Below are 19300 nucleotides of genomic sequence, written 5' to 3' on the forward strand. Positions count from 1 at the left end.
TTTTTTTTTTTTTTTTAAACGGAATCTCGTTCTGTTGACCAGGCTGAAGTGCAGTGGTATGATCTCGGTTCACTGCAAACTCCACCTCCCGGGTTCACACCATTCTCCTACCTCAACCTCCCGAGTAGCTGGGACTACAGGCACCCGCCACCACGCCTGGCTAATTTTTTGTATTTTTAGTAGAGATGGGGTTTTGCCATGTTGGTCAGGATGGTCTCGATCTCCTGACCTCAAGTGATCCACCTGATTCATCTTCCCAAAGTGCTGGGATTACAGGCATGAGCCACTGCTCCCAGTCTGTTTGTGTTTCAAATACCTCCTTCAACTATCCTCTCTCCCAGCCCTACCATCAGAGTCATGGTTCCCCCAGCATAACGATGTCAGGCCAAATGCGTATCTGTTGCCCTGGCATCTGGAGAATGGAGACTTGCCTCTATCTCCCTATTCCCTCCCAGCTCAGAGTCTGGCACATACTAGGTGCTCTGTACATGTTTGCTGACTGAATCGTGGTGAAATGCAGTGTTTGAGCAGTAGTACAAAGTGCTGCACCATCGGGGAGAAGGAGAAACTAACGTTGGCAGGGGTTCCAGCAGAATTTCTGGGTGCAGGAGGTGCCAGAGCTGGGTTTTGAAAGATGAGAAGCTGGCGGAGCCTTTGCTGAAAGGAGGTGGCAGGCAAGAGGGGGTGATGAATGCGGAGCTAGCCCCATGCTGGAAATCACAGCTAACCCCTACCCCAAACCTCCAGTCTCATTTGGAAGGCACTCCTTGATGCATTTTCTTAAGCGAATTAAGGACTGTGCATTGAGCCAGGCACAGTGGCTCATGCCTATAATCCCAGCACTTTGGGAGGCCAGAGCAGGTGGATCACTTGAGGTCAGGAGTTCAAGACCAGCCTGGCCAACATGATGAAACTGTTTTAGTCTCCACTAAAAACACAAAAATTAGCCAGGTGTGGTGGTGGGCTCCTGTAATCCCAGCTACTCGGGAGGCTGAGGCAGGAGGATTGCTTGAACCCAGGAGGCGGAGGTTGCAGTGAGCCAAGATCGAGCCACTGCACTCCAGCCTGGGCGACAGAGCGGAACTCCATCTCAAAAAATCCCAAAAAACAAAAAGGACTGCGCATGGAGGTGACTGTGAAGCCAGCCTGGCTTTAACCGGCTATGCACCAGGTGGTGTTTGGCAGGGCCTGGAAATTGGAGAACAGCCGGCCGTTGGTTTGTCTGGGGAATGGCCAGCAGAGGCCTGGTCTGTCTGCCCTGAGGGTCCCGCAGAGGTTGGGCCTGTGCTCAGACAGCCTGGATTCCATGGAGCCTCATTAGATGGTTGCCTGGGAATTTATCTCGATGCCTCATCAAGCTTTTTAGGTTACCAGCCAGCTGGCGTCAGCTGTCTCGAAGCCGGGTGAGGCCCGCCCCTGCACTCTGTCCTAAATGCCCTCAAGCTTTAAGGGGCTCTTGGATGGCCTCCACCTATCCTGTGGGACAGCATCCTCAGCAGCAGAGCCACTGTTGGTGGAGCCCTCCCTGTGACATTTCGGGCAAGTCCCTTTGAAACTCCCTGGGCCTCAGCTTCCCCAATTCCAAAATGGGTCGAGTCCAGCCCCCACCTTGCAGGGCGGTGGGGAGGATTCCATGCGCTAATTCATGTAAAGTGCTTAGAATAGTGCCTGGCTCAGAGCAGGAGCTAAGAGCTTCTTGTCATCATTGTCGTTCTTACCATGATATAGACAAGCAAGCCAAGGTCAGAGAGGTTCGGGGGCCTGCCCAGGACTACACAGGTGGCAGAGGAGCCGGAAAGCCAGTTTCTAAAACAGAGAGGCCTCAACTACATCACCATTTCATCATCCAGCAAATATGTTCTGTGTGGCCTCAGGGCATGCCCCTGTGCACAGTACTGCCCCCACCCCAACAGCTCACATTTATTACACTTACCCCCTGCCAAGTTATTTTCTGATCTCACAGATGGGGAAACTGAGGCTCAGGGACGTTAAGGGGCTTCTCCCAGTGTACACAGCAGGGAAGAGGTGGGCTGAGATGTGGACCTGGATGTGCCTAACTTTGTTAAATGCCCAGGCAACAATCTTGAAGTTAGTGACACATCCAGGTGCACATCTCAGCCCACCTCTACCCAGCTCACCTCTTCTCTGCCTGCCTCTTCCCAGCACATCCAGGGACTGAGATCTCAGATCTAGATGCAGGAGGTAGGATGGGGGTTGATGGCTGGCGTATTTGTGTTTTCACCACAAATTGGGTGGCTTAAAAACAGACCTATATTCACTCCCAGTTCAGGAGGCTAAAAGTCTGGGATCCAGGTGTCGGCAGGACCAAGCTCCCTCTGAAAACCCAGGGGAGAATCCAGACTTGCCTCTTCCTGATTTCTGGTGGCTGCTGACAATGGCTTTCATTGGCTGGCAACTGTGTCACTCCAATCTCTGTCTCTGTCTCATGTGGCCTTCTTTCATCTGTGGGTCCTTTCCTTGCAAGGACATCAGTCATTGCATTTGAGGCCCACCCTAATCTGGTGTGACCTCATCTTCATTAATTGCACCTGTAAAGACCCTGTTTCCAAATAAGGCCACATTCTGAGGTTCTGAGTGGATGTGAATTTTGGGGGACACTATTCAATCCACTAGAGGCAGGGTGGGAGGCTGGCATGTTCTGTTGGCTTTGGGGCTAGGGACCCCATGTGCATGGCCCAGTTGAGTCAAACAGGTTTGCCAGGCAGGGCTGGCAGGTCCACACCTGCAGGGGCCCAGCAGAGCCCTGGGGTGGAGACTCCACCCAAAGCCCTGCCTCAAAAAAAATAAAAAAAAGAGAAAGCAAGAAAATATGAGCAGAGATTTATTTCTCAGAATGGTAGGAGAAAGTTTGGGGTGTATTCTATCTATTGTTGAGGAACCAGACAAATCAATTGGTGCATAATGATTGAACATGCTGTGAGCGCTGGCGGGGAGGGGAGTCCTGGTCTAGGATCTCAATGTGGATTAATTTATTTCACCAACATCCCTGACAGATGAGGGGCCGGGGTGTGAGAGCACAGCCCCCTGCCCAGCTGGCCGCCTGGAACTGAACCCGGGCAGGCCAACTCCAGAGCCCACCACCCTACCCCCGCCCTCACCACCCTCAAAGCAAGCCCTGGCCAAGTGCCCTCTGTGGCCCAGGCGTGGAGCTGTTGAATTTCTTCTCTCTGCCTCCATCTCCCAGGGGCTTGGGTGGAGTCTCCGCCCTGTGATCTCAGTTGTGTTCATCCCTCTGCAGGGGTCCTCAATCATGAGGCTCTTTCCTCTCTGTGCTGGAACAGGGGCTCTGAGGGGCCAAGGTCAGAGGTTGCTGTCCCCAGCCTTAGCCTTAGACAAGGAGGACAGGCCTGGAAGGAGGCCCAGGGGCTGCCTAATGTCCTCCCTCCTTCCCTCTCTCCCTCTCTCCTTCCCTCCTGCAGGACCCTGCTGTAGCCATCCCCAAGGGAACCCTCATGGCCATTTTCTGGACCACCATTTCCTACCTGGCCATCTCAGCCACCATTGGTAAGTGGCCGCCCCAGCCAGTCAGGAAGGGGAGGGACCTGGCCTCCACCCTGCAGTGTCCCAAACCCCCCACCACTGGAGGGGATCAGAGGGTGGGGTCTGACTCTCTAACAGGGAGAGCTGGGCTGGGAGGGTATGGCCACCTCAGGATGTGAAGCCTTGAACCTATCTCTGGGGTATCTTGACAATGATCAGAGCATCTTCATGGTGGTGGGCATGGCGGGGTCAGACCAGGCTCCTTGGGTCCCTTGAGGGCCCAGATTCATAAGTGTGAAGATCCTACAGGACAAATCTAGGAGTGATGATGATGATGATGATACCAGCAACTGACTTCCCACATGCCCAGCCCTTTGCATGCCAATCCTATCACTGTCATTTTCCCTATTTCACCAAGGAGAAAATGGGGGCTCAGAGATGTTAAGTGATCTGCCCAGGGTCACACAGCCACTGAATAGTGGAGCCGGGCTTTGAGCCCAGGCCTGAGCTGTTAACACCTACCTTGAACTGAGATCCTCACAGGTGCACTTGCTCCCAGTGGCCCCGTTTGAGGCAAGCTGTTCACAAATGGCCAAGGGACTTGGTCCAGCTCACAGCCACTCAAGGCTTAAGATCCAGGTCTCCGATCCAAGGAGGACGTTGTGATCTTGGTCACTTAAGCTCTATGCCTCTATAAAATGGCAACAACAAAAGTAATAGTAATGCCTGCTCGGAGGTTGTTGTAAAGTACTTAGCATGGCTCCGGGCACACCTCCATTGTCATCATTATCATTGCATGATGAAGGGACAGCTGCCCGTCATCTGCAGTGTCTCACCCTCTGCAGAGGTGGGGCTGGAAGAGGATAGAGTAAGGAGGGAAGGGAGACCTCCCCACGCTCTCCTTCCTCCTCTCAGGCTCCTGCGTGGTGCGTGATGCCTCTGGGGTCCTGAATGACACGATGACCCCTGGCTGGGGTGCCTGCGAGGGCCTGGCCTGCGGCTATGGCTGGAACTTCACCGAGTGCACCCAGCAGCACAGCTGCCGCTACGGCCTCATCAATTATTACCAGGTTACCGCCAGGAGGGCTAATCCACCAGACTCAGTGGGGGCTGGATGGAGGCTGCAGGGCCCCTTGCAGACCTGGAAGTTTTTGGGGGGGACAGTTTTGGGGGCTGAGCCCTAGGCTTAGGGGAGAGGGGTTCAGAGCCCAGGTCTGTCCAGTCCTGACCTGTGGGTGGACACTGGGATCTCCAGGGGTGGGTCCTGGACTCAGATGGAGACTCAGGACCCAGCCCCTGCACACAGTAGGGAATGAGTTGCCACAGATGGGGGCTTCTGGCTCAGCCCCCCACCATGGAGTCCCTGAGCCCCAAATCCCCACAGACCATGAGCATGGTGTCAGGCTTCGCGCCCCTGATCACAGCTGGCATCTTCGGGGCCACCCTCTCCTCCGCCCTGGCCTGCCTTGTCTCTGCTGCCAAAGTCTTCCAGGTGAGGCCACAGAAAGGGGTCAAGATGATGGGGGGTGAGGAGCCTGGGCTAGAGGCACAATCAGGCGGGTACCTGGCTGACTGCTACAAACAGCGGAAGGTGTCATTAGACCGGGGTCTCTACCCAGAAGGGAAAAGGAGCTATCAGCAAACTCTTGAAGGAAGCAGCCCCTTCCAGTGGTGTGACTTGACGAACACCTGCAGCCCCCACCCCAAACTCCCACCTGTGCCACCTGCATCCTGTCCGCAACTCCACCATTCAAGCTCTACCCAAAGCCATCCACGCCCCGGTCATGCCCTTTTACTGTCTTCACGGTAGGGCGGAGGGAGAGTGATCATCCCTGTTTAATAGAAACAGACACCAGGCACCATTACACTCCAGCCTGGGTGACAGAGCAAGGCTCTGTCTCAAATAATAGGACCCAGGTTGGGGAGGTCACAGAGGGCACCGAGCCAGGGCTGGAGCTCAGGTGGCCCCAGGGGAGGGGAGGTGGCAGTTTCCACCCTGGGGGTGAGTGAGGCCTCTGGTGCTGCAGTGCCTTTGCGAGGACCAGCTGTACCCACTGATCGGCTTCTTCGGCAAAGGCTACGGCAAGAACAAGGAGCCTGTGCGCGGCTACCTACTGGCCTACGCCATCGCCGTGGCCTTCATCATCATTGGTAAGGCTCTGTCAGGGCTCACAGGGCCTGGCCTCCTGTTCCCCTGGCCGGCCATGAGGGTCATGGGGGCCGGGCTTTTCTCTTGCCTCCTCGTCTCCCCGCCCCAGAGCCCCGCCTGGCCTGACAATTAGTGGGCACTCAGAGGCTAAGTCTTGAGGGGTGAGGCCCCACCTGGGAGGAGACATCGGGGGGTCATGTGATCCTTCCCCTTCCCACCTCCAGGCAGGTGGCTCCCAAACCATGTCAGGCAGCAGAGCCTTCTGCTTTGTTAGAAGAGAACTTACCTGTTCCCCCAGTCTGCATTCGCGTGTCCTGGCAGCTAGCATCCCCCTTCCCTGGGTCTAAACAAACCCCCAGAACACCTTTGGAGCATGGGACAAGCTGACTGGTCCCTCCTTGGGATGGGATACCAATGGCTGGTCAGTATCCTCATAGGTATATAAACTAGATAACCCAGTTCATCAGACCTAGGGCTTCTAGACTCCTTGGGCTTCAAGATAGCAGATATCTTAGGAGAAAAGAGCCCAGGTAATCAGTTCATTAGATCAACTTCCTATCCAGGCTTTGCCATGTGCCAGTTGTGTGACCTTAGACAAGTTACTTCACCTCTCTGAGCCTCATTTTTCTCATCTGCAGAATGGGAGCAATAGTTCCTAACAGGTGTGTCTCAGATGGGGAGGAAAATACCACGTGTGCAGGAAGATCTACATGCATTCATATATGCACACACTCACATGTGCACACATGCATGTGCACACACCCGGTACTTGCCTAATTTACTTAGCTATGGAGGCAGAACTCGCTAGGAGAGAGGTAGCCATGCTGCGACATGATGTCCCCTGGCCCTTGCTCCCTATACAGGAGTGGGGTGGGGGTAGACTACTGGCCAGCCTCCCTGGGCTCATGGGCACCCTCCTGCCACCAGTGAATCCATGCTGTTCAGGCTGGCATCACAGTCCATGAGATTTGCCCTGATAGCCTAGTCACTATTACCCAAGGGAAGCTTTCCAGACACCGGGTGCTACTGGGTCCTGAACCACATGAAGAGGTGGCAAGGATGGAAAAATCTGGTCACACTTGATATTCTCTGGCCCTGTCTCTGCTTCCTGCTCACCGGGGCCCAGAAACACATTTCCCTGCAATGTACCCTGATTTAGATTCGATGTCCTTTCATCTGGGTGGGTCTGACTTGACTTCAGACTGAGGATCCGGGCAGGGTTCTTAGGTGATTATATGAAATCATGGACAGAGGACCTGGCATATTAGTGCACACTGTGTTTTGGGATCACCAGAAGCAGGCCCCAAGACAAGGATTCATATGTGAAAGTTTATCTGGGGTGCTGGGGGCAGTGGCAGGGGAGTGTAACAGGGAGACGGGGAAGAGGAAGCAGTTCTTGGGTGGGTGAACACTGGGGTACCACTGGGGTACCACTGGGGTGGAGCTGTGCTACGGCCTTAGCTGTCCTGGGTCACATTGCAAAATATATTTCTGGCTGGACGCAATGGCTCACGCCTGTAATCTCAGCACTTTAGGAGGCCGAGGCAGGCAGATCATTTGAGGTCAGGAGTTTGAGACCAGCCTGGCCAACATGGTGAAACCGTTTCTACTAAAAATACAAAAATTAGCTGGGCATGTTGGTGCACACCTGTAATCCAAGCTACTAGGGAGGCTGAGGCAGGAGAATTGCTTGAGCCCAGGAGGCAGAGGTTGCAGTGAGCCGAGATCATGCCACTGCACTCCAGCCTGGGCAACAAGCAAGACTCTGTCTCAAAAAAAAAAAAAAAAAAAAAAGTATTTCTTGCTGTCATTTGTGTTCAAAACAGTACGATAGCAACTACCCTTGGTCATCCCATAGCCTGGTGGGGTCTACTGTCACACTGACCCCCACTGTCTTAAAAGCTGGGTGTTTAGTTTACAAGACACTATCCCTTGGAGCTTCACAAAAGGATGGACCCATTTCACAGATGAGATGGACCCATTTCACAGATGAGAAGGTTGAGACTGACTGAGCCTTGGTGGCCTATCTGGGGTCCCCCACCCTGGGAAGGAGAGTGCCAAATCAGTCCTTGGCAGAGTTGCCCAACAGGCTGTCCTCTCTCTCCCTGGGTTCCTGAAGCTGAGCTCAACACCATAGCCCCCATCATTTCCAACTTCTTCCTCTGCTCCTATGCCCTCATCAACTTCAGCTGCTTCCACGCCTCCATCACCAACTCGCCTGGTAAGCAAACCCTTCACCCACCTCAGGAGGCGGCACCCAGGGGCTAGGGGGAAATGGGGCATGGGGTGGGAGTGTGAGGCACGGGTGGAGGTCGGCAGCCCAAGGTCACCTCTCCATTTAAAACCATTGAAAGGGAACATTAATAGAATAATAGCTCTCAGCTGGGCGTGGTGGGTCACGCCTGTAATCCTAGCATTTTTGGGAGGCCGAGGTGGGCAGATCACTTGAGGTCAGGAGTTTGTGACCAGCCTGGCCAACATGGTGAAACCCTGTCTCTACAAAAATACAAAAATTAGCCGGGCGTGGTGGCAGGCACCTGTAATCCCGGCTATTCTGGTGGCTGAGGCAGGAGAATCACTTGAACTGGGAAAGGGGTGGTTACAGTGAGCCGAGATGGCACCATTACACTCCAGCCTGGGTGACAGAGCAAGGCTCTGTCTCAAATAATAGTAATAATAATAATAATAATAATAATAATAGCAGCTGTCCTTTCTCAAGCACTGACAGCGTGCACTTTACACGGATTCATACATTGTTTACCATCTGTAGAGGTTTTCCAGTCTTTCCCTTCCCCAGTTTTACAGGAATCGGGAGCCTGATTCCTCAGAGAAAGAGAATTGCCCAAAGTCACAGCTAGACTGTCACACGCAGTGCTGCAGGTTGCACACTGCCTAACTCTAGGAGGCACCATTCATATCATAGATTTCAGACATTTGCATGTTTATGATGGAAAACTTCTGGCAGATGGCAATAAAGAGTCTTGAGGAAAACTTTTTCTAACTAGCTCCAAATTGCCATTGCCTTTTACCAGGCCACCTTTTACATAGACCCCAGTGTTCATGATGGCCCTGGAGTTGCGCCATGAGGCAGCTGTCACTAGTGGCAGCCCTGGCCTGGCCTGCTGGTGGGGAGCCAGGCAGAATCATGTCCTTCCCCCTCCATCTCACCCCCTTGGCACCATGGGAGCTGGTGCTGTTGCTGACATGGGATGTCCTGTGGCCGTATTTGGCCAGAGCTGGATGCTCCTGGTGAAATGCCAGCCGAGGCAGGTGTGTGGTTTGCCCCAGAGCCTGTAGACCCAGCCCCAGGAGGCAGGGTGGGTGGTGCTCATGGCTGGCGGGTACAAGCTGGGACCCCGGCTCTGGACACTGCTCGCATTACTGCCAGGCCCTGCCCAGCAGCTCTGGCCTAGAAGGAGGCTCCAGAGTGCCAGGCATGTCCACTGATTGGTGCCCTCGGCCCAGGGTGGAGACCTTCATTCCAGTACTACAACAAGTGGGCGGCGCTGTTCGGGGCTATCATCTCCGTGGTCATCATGTTCCTCCTCACCTGGTGGGCGGCCCTCATCGCCATCGGTGTGGTGCTCTTCCTCCTGCTCTATGTGATCTACAAGAAGCCAGGTGTGCATCTCAGCTGCGAGGCTGTAGCTCTCCTCCCCCAGGGTACCCATGCAGGCGGCCCTGCCCTCTGCCCCTGGCTGGAGAGCCCTGAGTCAGGCTCTGTGCTGTCCAGGGCCCCTCTCTGCCCCTCACCTTCATCCCTCCCCATGTGGCAAGGAACCCCAAGGGATGTCCCCACTCAGGGCCCATGCCTCGACTTCTAAGCCATCCCTGGGCACCCAGGACCTGGGAATCCCCTGTCCAAAGGACCCTGAGTGAGCTTCCAGGGCCTACGTTGGCCTCTTCCCTAGGTCTGTCCCCCAAGAAGGGTCAGCAGGCTGCTGTGCACACCTAGGCCTCAGGGCCGAGGGCTGTCTGTGTGGATGGCAGGCAGACAAATCTTGGACTCCGAGCAAGGTCTCTACTTGACTGCAGGCAGGGACCCTGGGGTGGCAGTGACCTAAGGATGGGAAATAGGGCTCTGAAAAAGCCTGGGATTCTAAGTCTCAACCTGGGCTTCTAGGCCATCATGAAGGTTTGGCAAGGCAGGAGGATATCGTGTGGAGCTTGATGTATAACTTTTTTGAGGGGGGACTGGGGGGCAGAGTCTCATTCTGTCACCCAGGCTGGAGTGCAGTGGCACAGTCTCGGCTCACTGCAACCTCCACCTCCCGGGTTCAAGCAATTCTCCTGCCTTAGCCTCCTGAGTAGCTGGGATTACAGGTGTGTGCCACCACACCTGGCTAACTTTTGTATTTTTAGTAGAGACAGGGTTTCACCATATTGGCCAGGCTGGTCTCGAACTGCTAACCTCAGGTGATCCACCCACCTCAGCCTCCCAAAGTGCTGGGATTACAGGTGTGAGCCACCGTGCCTGGCCTTGACGTGTAATTTTTCAACATGCAGCCACACGGTCTGTAGGCCTCCACCCTATAGGCTGCCCACGCTAGGTGGCCCTGCTCCCACGGGTGCCCAGTGCCTCGAGAAGGCCAACATTGCCTCCATCCCTCCGCATGTCTGGTTTCTTCTACTGATCCCTAACACTGCTCTCCCTTGCTCCCCCAGAGGTAAATTGGGGCTCCTCGGTACAGGCCGGCTCCTACAACCTGGCCCTGAGCTACTCAGTGGGCCTCAATGAGGTGGAAGACCACATCAAGAACTACCGGTGAGTGGAGCTGCCGGGACCCACCTGGAACCCCGGGGCCGGTGATGGCTCCACCCTGGGAGTTTCCAAGCCCAGACCTGTCACCTGACCCAGGCAGACCCAGGGTGTGTGGAGCCTCCACTGAGAGGGAACAGAGGTGGAGGAGCCACCCAGCCACCACGAGATAGGGGTGGGCATATCCTGATGGGGACCAAGCAAGTCAAGGGGCCTCTCCATGCCTCAGTTTCCACAGTGGAAATGTGCTTTGTTGTCGAGGTGATTGTTGCTGCAGCTCCCATCACAGTATCCCTGGAACCAACGGTGACGAACCTCCCCTGGGTACCCTTCAAAGCGGATTCCCCTCTTTGTCGAGGAGGATTATGCACCTGCCATCCCCTTCCCACCAGATCCTAATAATTATTGGCAATATCTATTTTTGTCATGCTTACCATGAGCCAGGTGCTTGCAAAGTTTCTTACACAGCCTTACAAGAACTGGCTGAGGTCCAGGAAATTACTAACCCAGTCATGGACAAGAACACTGAGGCACAGAGAGGTTAAGTAACTGGCCCCAGGTCACACAGCTGGTGAGTGGCCGATTAAGTCTGGCTCCAGTTGACTTAGGTCATGGCCCTTGACCACTGTCATCTGCTGCCTCTTGAGTAACCTGCCTGGGTAACTGATGAGTTTGAAAGTGACGGACTTCCTCACTCCCAGGCTTTGTTCTTTCCCCCACTGTGCTGGGCTAGGCAGGACAGGGCAGGGGAGAAGCATGGGGGGTAGCATTTGGTGGCCTGAGCAGGAAGGACCAGAGAGACTAGTGTGGAGGTCACCAAAAGAGCAGGAAGGGCCCCAAAAGTCACCCTGGATTTATAGGCGGGAAGCCAAGGCCCCAAGCATGTAGGGTCATGCTGGTGGCCACACCACCATTCAGGGAGCCTGGGAGGTGCCTTTCCTACCCAGACCCCCATGGGCTCTCTCCTGATGGTTCCTGCCCTTTTCCCTTCCCTCCTCAGCCCCCAGTGCCTGGTGCTCACGGGGCCCCCCAACTTCCGCCCGGCCCTGGTGGACTTTGTGGGCACCTTCACCCGGAACCTCAGCCTGATGATCTGCGGCCACGTGCTCATCGTGAGTGGCCCCTGGAGGGGCGCAGGGCAGTACTCCTGGGGGAGCCGCCTGTGTGTGATGTGTCAGAGTGGGGGCCGAGGGGATGCGGAGCAAGGGGTGCCCAGCCAGGCACCCCATGGACCCCATTCTCTCCCCTCCTGGCCCCTCTTGCTGGCTTCTCCCCCAGCTTCCCTGCCTCTTTTCTGCTCCCTCCCTCTCCCTTCCTCCCCACTGTCTCCCCCACTCCTTGTGTTTCCCTTATCTGGGCAAAAGAAAAGGGCACCGTGGGTGCTGCCAAGTCCCTGGGGCAGCCTCCAGGGCAGGAGAGGGGCTGAATCTCAGGCTGGAGGGTGAAGGCAGCCAGTGATGTCCCCTGTCCCACCCACCCATAGGGACCCCACAAGCAGAGGATGCCTGAGCTCCAGCTCATCACCAATGGGCACACCAAGTGGCTGAACAAGAGGAAGATCAAGGCCTTCTACTCGGACATCATTGCTGAGGACCTCCGCAAAGGCGTCCAGATCCTCATGCAGGTGCCGTGGACTGGGGGCTCCCCTACAGGACTTATGCATCGGTGGCACAACCTGGAAGGCAGAAAGTCTTGGGGGCCCTTTTGCTTAAGCCTCTTTTGCTGCAGAAAGAGCCCCAACTTTTTTTTTTTTTTTTTTTTGAGACTTGTTTTGCTTGTCACCCAGGCTGGAGTGCAGTGGTGCAATCTCAGCTCACTGCAACAACCTCTGCCTCCCAGGTTCAAGCGAATCTACTGCCTCAGCCTCCTGAGTAGCTGGGATTACAGGCACCCGCCACCATGCCTGGCTAATTTTTTTGTGTTTTTAGTAGAGACGGGGTTTCACCATGTTGGCCAGGCTGGTCTGAAACTCCTGACCTTGGGTGATCCACCTGCCTCGGCTCCCCGGAGTGCTGGGTTTACAGGCATGAGCCACCATGCCTGACGAGAGCCCCAGCTTTCTTATGTCTCCAGATGTGCTGATTCTGGGCACTTTTTCGGAATGCCCAGGACCTGGGAAACTGACCTGGAAGCCTGTGGGGGCTGGTGTCACCTTGGCCAATTCTAACTTTTGGAAGCCCTGGGAGGGATGTAGGGTGTTGGTGACCAAGCGAGAACTAGAATTGAGGATTCTGGAATTCAGATATTTCCTCCCATCAGCCATCTTTCTCCCAATAAAGTTTTGTTTTGTGCAAAACAAATTTTTTTAAGATTGTATACATATGTATATATATTTTTTGAGCATCAGCACATCTGGAGACATAAGAAAGCTGGGGCCTCTGGCCAGGCGGATCACCAACTCTGCCCCTCTGATGGGTTCCCCATCTCACCCCTATCCCCTGGCAGGCGGCAGGTCTCGGGAGAATGAAGCCCAACATTCTGGTGGTCGGGTTCAAGAAGAACTGGCAGTCGGCCCACCCAGCCACAGTGGAAGACTACATTGGCATCCTCCAGTGAGTCGGGGTAGAGGAAGGGGCTTGGGATCTGTTAATTTGGGCCACTGGGCCTTGAGAAGTGGAAAAGAAGTAGTGGGTGCTTAAACAGTTGAGTCCTGCTGGGCAAAGTGGCTGGCATCTGTAGTCCCAGCTACATGGAAGGCTGAGGCAGGAAGCTCACTTGAGCCCAGGAGTTGGAGGCTGCAGTGAGCGAAGATCGCATTGCTGCACTCCAGCCTAGGCGAAGGAGCAAGACCCTGTCTTTGAAAAAGAAGTTGAGTCCATTTGCTCACAGCTAAAGAAGAAACAGGCTGAGGCTGAAGATGCCCGTCTCTGACCTATGAGTCATGGACACCAAAGCCATCTGGGGCCAGGCAGGTAGCACCATGAGTGAAGCGGGCCAGGCATGGGGTGATAGGGAGCAGTGGAGACTGTGGCAACCCAGCGAGAGTGGCTCCTACTTGACTTGTGTCCATGCAGGATGGGCTCTAGTGCCCATGCGGAAATGTGGGCCCAGTGTTGCCAGATCTTTTAATTTTTCAGAGGAACTGCAAACGTGAGTTTTTAGGTGAGAACCTCATGCCTCCCTGTGGGCTCCAGAAGGTGGCCAGGGAGCCAGTCAAGAACTCTGAGGCGGTGCCCCTGAACAGGGAAGTGAAACCAGGCCCTGAGGACCGAACTCCCTGGGGACTTCAGGGCTGACTCCAAACTCTTATCAGCACTTGCTGTGTGAGGTCCAGAGATGCCTGCCTGAGTGGCTTTTCTGTGTTGATGTTGTTGTGTGTGGTATCTCTGAACAACACGAAGCTGAGGGCTGGGGCCCTGGGACCTGCTTCCAGGTATGCTGTTAACCAGCTGTAGGACTCAGAGCAATCCTCTCAGCTGCTGCTAACAGAATTACAGCAGCAACTGATAGAATACCTGATCTCCAGCCTCTCTCCACCTCCAACATTCCAAACCTTCAAAAAGCAGGGCCTGAAAGGTCCTTTCCCAGAGATATGTGATCTAAGGAGCCCAGGAAGGGCAATGCACAGCCCATTGGCCCAAACCCCAGTGGTGGGTGGGCTCTTGGGCACTGTGTCAATCAGGCAGTACATACATCTTTGGAACAAGAGTCTTCCAGATACCTTTAATTTTTAAAATTTATTTTATTTTATTATTTTTATTTTTGAGGCAGAGTCTCGTTCTGTTGCCCAGGCTGGAGTGCAATGGTGCGATCTTGGTTCACCACAACCTCTGCCTCCCAGGTTCAAGTGATTCTCTCGCCTCAGCCTTCAGAGTAGCTGGGATTACAGGTGCACTCCACCACACCCGGCTGATTTTTGTATTTTTTAGTAGAAATGGGGTTTTGCCATGTTGGCCAGGCTGGTCTCGAACTCCTGACCTCAGGTGATCTGCCTGCCTTGATCTGGGCAGATCAAGTGCTGGGATTACAGGCATGAGCCACTGCTCCCGGCCTCCAGACATCTTTATAGACAGCCTATTGCAGGAGTAAAGCTTTTCTTATGAGCATGTCTGTCCTTTGGTCTACAGTCTCAGCCATATGATTCTAATCCCAGCTGCTCACTCCCTTAGCTATGTGATCATGGGCAAGTTACTCTCCAAAACTCAGTTTTTGCATCCATAGAATGGAGGTAATAATTACCATCCCCACCTCCATGGGCAGAGTTGGGAGGAATTATCCAAATGTATCAGGAGGACAGGGCTGACTTGGTTCCCCTGAGTACCGGATCTGCAGGATCCACAGTGCCACAGACTGTAGAGCTAGAGGAGTCCTGGGGTACTCTCCAATTCTGCCTGTACAGTATACAGATGGGGAAACTGAGGCCCAGAGAACAGAAAGGGTGTGGTAGGAGGCAGAACCAACCCTAGACATCTGGTCTACTGGGTGCCATGTCACCTCCCTGGTGGGGTCTCGGGGAGAAGCTGGACCTCACCTCCTCTCTTTCCAGCGATGCCTTTGATTTCAACTATGGTGTGTGTGTCATGAGGATGCGGGAGGGACTCAATGTGTCCAAGATGATGCAGGCCCACAGTGAGTACATGCCCCGCCCACTCCCAGAAAGTTCTAGAACCTATTTTTTTTTTCTTTAATGGCAGAGGGAAAAATGAGTAAGAAATAAAAGGTTACAGACTCATAGAAAGTCACCTCTTTTTTTATTTTTTTCTGAGACAGAGTCTCCCTCTGTCGCCCACGCTGGAGTGCAGTGGGGTGATCTCAGTTCACTGCAAGCTCCACCTCCCGGGTTCACGCCATCCTCCTGCCTCAGCCTCCCCAGTAGCTGGGACTACAGGTGCCTGCCACCACGCCTGGCTAATTTTTTGTATTTTTAGTAGAGACAGGGTTTCACCGTGTTAGCCAGAATGGTCTCGATCTCCTGACCTCGTGATCTGCCCGCCTCTTAATGGTCCATTAGAGCCCATAAGGTTTCCCAGAGAGAGAAGGCAACTCATTCAAGGTCATGCTTCCCAGCTGGGGCAGAGCCAGGACTGGAACTCAGAGTTCCCCGAATCACAATCGGGTCAGGGCAAAAGGATCTAATATAGGCCAGACACGGTGGTTCACACCTGTAATCCCAGCACTTGGGGAGGCCAAGGCGGGTGGATCACCTGAGGTCAGGAGTTCACGACCAGCCTGGCCAACATGGTGAAACCCTGTCACTACGAAAAATACAAAAATTAGCTGGGTGTAGGGGTGGTGCACACCTATAACCCCAGCTACTTGGGAAGCTGAGGCAGGAGAATCACTTGAACTTAGGAGGTGGATGTTGTAGTGAGCTGAGATCACGCCATTGCACTCCAGCCTGGGTGACAAGAGCAAGACTCCATCTCAAAAAAAAAAAAAAGGGGGGGGATGTAATAGAAAACCAGGAAAGAGGGGAGAGGAAAATGCCTGCAGGAAGATGCCGGAATATGAAAATACATAATGACTGGGGAAAAAAATCATGCTATGGATATTATGAGACCAATCTCCCCAATGGAATAAAATAAAGTACTTGAACAGCTGCCATATTAGCATCTGTTTGTCCATATCATCATCCAGTTAATAGAAAGACGTAATTCCCACTCCTCACTCAATATATAGGTGGAAGTGGTTTTTACGGTAAATAAAATTAGATTTGCAATAAGACAAAAGTAATGATTCAGGACTTGGTTAATGTTAAGTTTAAATGTACATATCATGTTGAGAATTTTCTTTGAACTTATAACAAAACAAAGTGCTACTGAGCGAACATTATTGCAATGTAGTAAAGCAGAATGTAAATTCCTTGAGGTCAGCAAAAAAAAAAAAAAAAAAAAAAAAAAAGAACGACCATGGGAACTGGGCATTTTGGTCCCCTGAATAGGGATGTGTTTTGCATTTTAAAGTCATATATGACTGCAGACTCTGAATTAAAAAATATTTAGAGAGGCTGGGTGTGGTGGCTCGTGTCTGTAATTCCAGCACTTTGGGAGGCAGAGGCAGGTGGATCGCTTGAGTCTAGGAGTTCAAGACCAGACTAGGTGACATAGCAAGACCCCGTCTCTACTAAAAATAAAAAATTAACCAGATGTGGTGGCACATGCCTGGAGTCCCATCTACTTGGGAAGCTGAGGTGGGAGGATGGCTTGAGCCCAGGAGTTTGAGGCTGCAGTGAGCCATGACTGTACCACTGCACTCTAGCCTGGGTGACAGAGAAAGACTCTGTCTCAAAAAACAAACAAACAAACAAACAAACAAACAAAAGGAAATATCTAGAGGTGTGAAAGCAATAACGTTTATGGCAACAAATGGGAGGCGGTGCTGGAGAGACTGGGAGCTTGCAGTCCACGTCTCTTGCAGCCAGGGGCTGGGTCCATTCATTTGTGCCGTTGCTAAGTGCATGCCTGGCACACAGCAGCTGGTCAATAACTATTTATGCAACCACTATTTACGGAGCAGTAACTCCGCTCCTGACCAACGCTGCTCTTGGTGCTGGGGTTACAGGCACAGCAAAGCCAAAAAGCCTCTGCTGTTGAGAAGCTGACACTCCGGAGGGAAAAGCAGACGCTTCCCAGTGGGCCCATAAGTCATCTCAGATCATGAGTGTGTCTTGAGAAAATGGGTGCAGGGCGTAGTGGCCAGGGAAGGCCTCCCTCAGGAGGGGGCCTCTTGCTGAGGAGGCCAAGGCTAGGGAGAGTATGTTCCAGCTCGGGGCGCACCCACCACCATGGCCCAAGGTGGGGATGTACGTGGCCTGTTTGACGGGCCAGGCATGACTGGAGTGTGAGGAGCTGGGCAGGAGGCAGGTCAGAGGGAAGCCAGGGCAAGGTGCAGTGGGGCCGTGGAGGCCAGGCGGGGCCTTGGGACTTTCTTCCTGGCATTAAGGGAGCCTTGTCAAGGAGGAACCCATGGTGCCCTCAGACAAGGAGAGCCTGTGAACAAAGCTGCCTCTTCTTTTGCAGTTAACCCCGTGTTTGACCCAGCGGAGGACGGGAAGGAAGCCAGCGCCAGAGGTGCCAGGCCATCAGTCTCTGGCGCTTGTCAGTGTTCCCACTCAGAGCTCAGGGCACTCTCGTCCTGTGGGGCAGCTAGGGGTGGGCCACCTGGGACCTTGGTTGAGGAAGGTGGTTTTTTCTTGTAACAGTGATGCCTGAGTAACTGGAGTTGGGAACTGGAGGGGCTTGGCCATGTCAAAGATTGCCAGCAGCCAGGCGCAGTGGCTCACACCTGTAATCCCAGCACTGTGGGAAGCTGAGGCAGGAATTCCAGGCTGCAGTGAGCTGTGACCACACCACTACATGCCAGTCTGGGTGATGCCAGACCCTGTCTCAAAAAAGGAAAAAAGATTGCCAGGAGGTGGAGAATTCAGGGTCAGAGAATCATGGGGACCCACCTAGCAGGCTCTGGGGCCCTTGTCCCACCCCTGCCAAGGCCATGCAGGGTGCGGCAGGATTTTCCTTCGTCCTCTCCCACCATCACCCCGGGAGGCAGGGGGCCTGCAGTGCAGGCGGGAGGGCTCCTATGGGCATCTGTGAAGGGCGCAGGGAGGTGTTTAAGGGAATGGAGACTGCATTTCCCTACCTACCCAGAGGGCTCTGGGACTGCCTCCACCCCCAGTACTCACCAGAATCCCAGGAGAGAGAAGCTGAGAGCAGGTCAGGGGCACATCACAGCACTGAGCATCCTGGGCCCCAGTTCCTGTTCCACCTGCCAGAGAACCCGTGTTCAGCATCAGAAGGGGTGTTGGTGGGGCCCTGGGCCAGGCCTGCCAGGATGCGTGGCAGTTGGCTCTGCTCTGACCCGTCCCCACCTCCTGCAGTGGACCCCGAGGCCCTGGTGCAGGAGGAGCAGGCCACCACTGTCTTCCAGTCGGAGCAAGGCAAGAAGACCATCGACATCTACTGGCTGTTTGACGACGGAGGTCAGTGCCCCCCTTGGATCAGCCCCCCTGCCCGGCGGGGGTGGGTTGGGGGTGGTCTTCCTTCCCTTTCCTTCCTGGCCTGCTCTCAAAGGGAACAGGGGCTCCTGGGCCCACCAGTCAGCTCAGGGGAGCCTGGAGGGACCCCTCTGTCTGGCCTCTAGTTTTTTGGTTATAAAATGGGAAACTTTGAGAGAAGAGCTGAAGTCGCCATAAGATGGAATCTTCTGACTGGATGGCCCTTAGGGGCACAGGCAGGTGATATCAATGGGGAAATGGGCGGTGCCCAGGAAGGCTAGAGGAATATTTTCACTTCACAATGAAAATACCCTTTCCCATTAAAAAAAAAGTGACTTTCAGCTTTATTCCTCCTACCTTTGATAGAGTCACAGATAGAAAGAAAATATCTTTGCTCCAGTGGAATGAATCCTATTAATAATTGCCGAAATAGGCTGAGCACTTACTACCTGCCTGACAGGGAATTCCCTACCTAATGCAGTCCCCAGGTAGGAGCTGTCATGATTAACTCCCCTTTATAAGTAAGGAAACTGAGGCACAGAGGATTACAAGGTGATATGTGACAGCTACTCCTTGGTCTTGTGTGGAGAGACAACAGAGAGGGCTGAGGGCTCCCACACACTGGTCAAATATTCACTCATCAAGAACTGCCAATGACTGGACTCCTCGATTTTTATGTGAAACTCCTCAATTATGAAATGACAACTTTTTTTTTTTACTTCTTTTTGAGATGGAGTCTCGCTTTGTCACCCAGGCTGGAGTGCAGTGGCATGATGTCAGCTCACTGCAACCTTCGCCTCCCGGGTTCAAGCGATTCCCCTGCCTCAGCCTCCCGAGTAGCTGGAACTATAGGCACCTGCCACCATGCCCATCTTATTTATTTATTTATTTATTTATTTATTTATTTATTTATTGAGATGCAGTCTCACTCTGTCGCCCAGGCTGGAGTGCAATGGCA

General features: G+C 53.6%; 1 protein-coding gene across 8 annotated transcripts in view; it reads left to right on the plus strand.

The window, feature by feature from the left end:
- The window catches only part of SLC12A3 (solute carrier family 12 member 3), a 48933-nt gene that overhangs the window by 8629 nt on the left and 21004 nt on the right, over nucleotides 1-19300 (plus strand). For 4 of the 8 annotated variants that reach the window (XR_001886836.1, XM_017878802.1, XM_017878803.1 and 1 more), the window contains exons 7-19: nucleotides 3441-3525; nucleotides 4417-4571; nucleotides 4886-4993; nucleotides 5529-5652; nucleotides 7770-7871; nucleotides 9116-9271; nucleotides 10316-10415; nucleotides 11410-11521; nucleotides 11893-12033; nucleotides 12855-12961; nucleotides 14896-14978; nucleotides 17369-17446; nucleotides 18226-18327. Coding sequence is in view for 7 of the 8 variants with exons in the window: in XM_017878802.1 (XP_017734291.1) it covers nucleotides 3441-3525; nucleotides 4417-4571; nucleotides 4886-4993; nucleotides 5529-5652; nucleotides 7770-7871; nucleotides 9116-9271; nucleotides 10316-10415; nucleotides 11410-11521; nucleotides 11893-12033; nucleotides 12855-12961; nucleotides 14896-14978; nucleotides 17369-17446; nucleotides 18226-18327 (1453 nt within the window). In the remaining variant the exon portion in view is untranslated. The remainder of the gene's footprint in view (nucleotides 1-3440; nucleotides 3526-4416; nucleotides 4572-4885; nucleotides 4994-5528; nucleotides 5653-7769; nucleotides 7872-9115; nucleotides 9272-10315; nucleotides 10416-11409; nucleotides 11522-11892; nucleotides 12034-12854; nucleotides 12962-14895; nucleotides 14979-17368; nucleotides 17447-18225; nucleotides 18328-19300) is intronic. The other 4 variants (XM_017878804.1, XM_017878808.1, XM_017878809.1 and 1 more) reach the window with 2 other exon arrangements.

Source organism: Rhinopithecus bieti, unplaced genomic scaffold, assembly GCF_001698545.2.
Source record: "Rhinopithecus bieti isolate Rb0 unplaced genomic scaffold, ASM169854v2 scaffold_11161, whole genome shotgun sequence".
In the NCBI taxonomy this organism is placed as follows: Eukaryota; Metazoa; Chordata; class Mammalia; order Primates; family Cercopithecidae; genus Rhinopithecus; species Rhinopithecus bieti.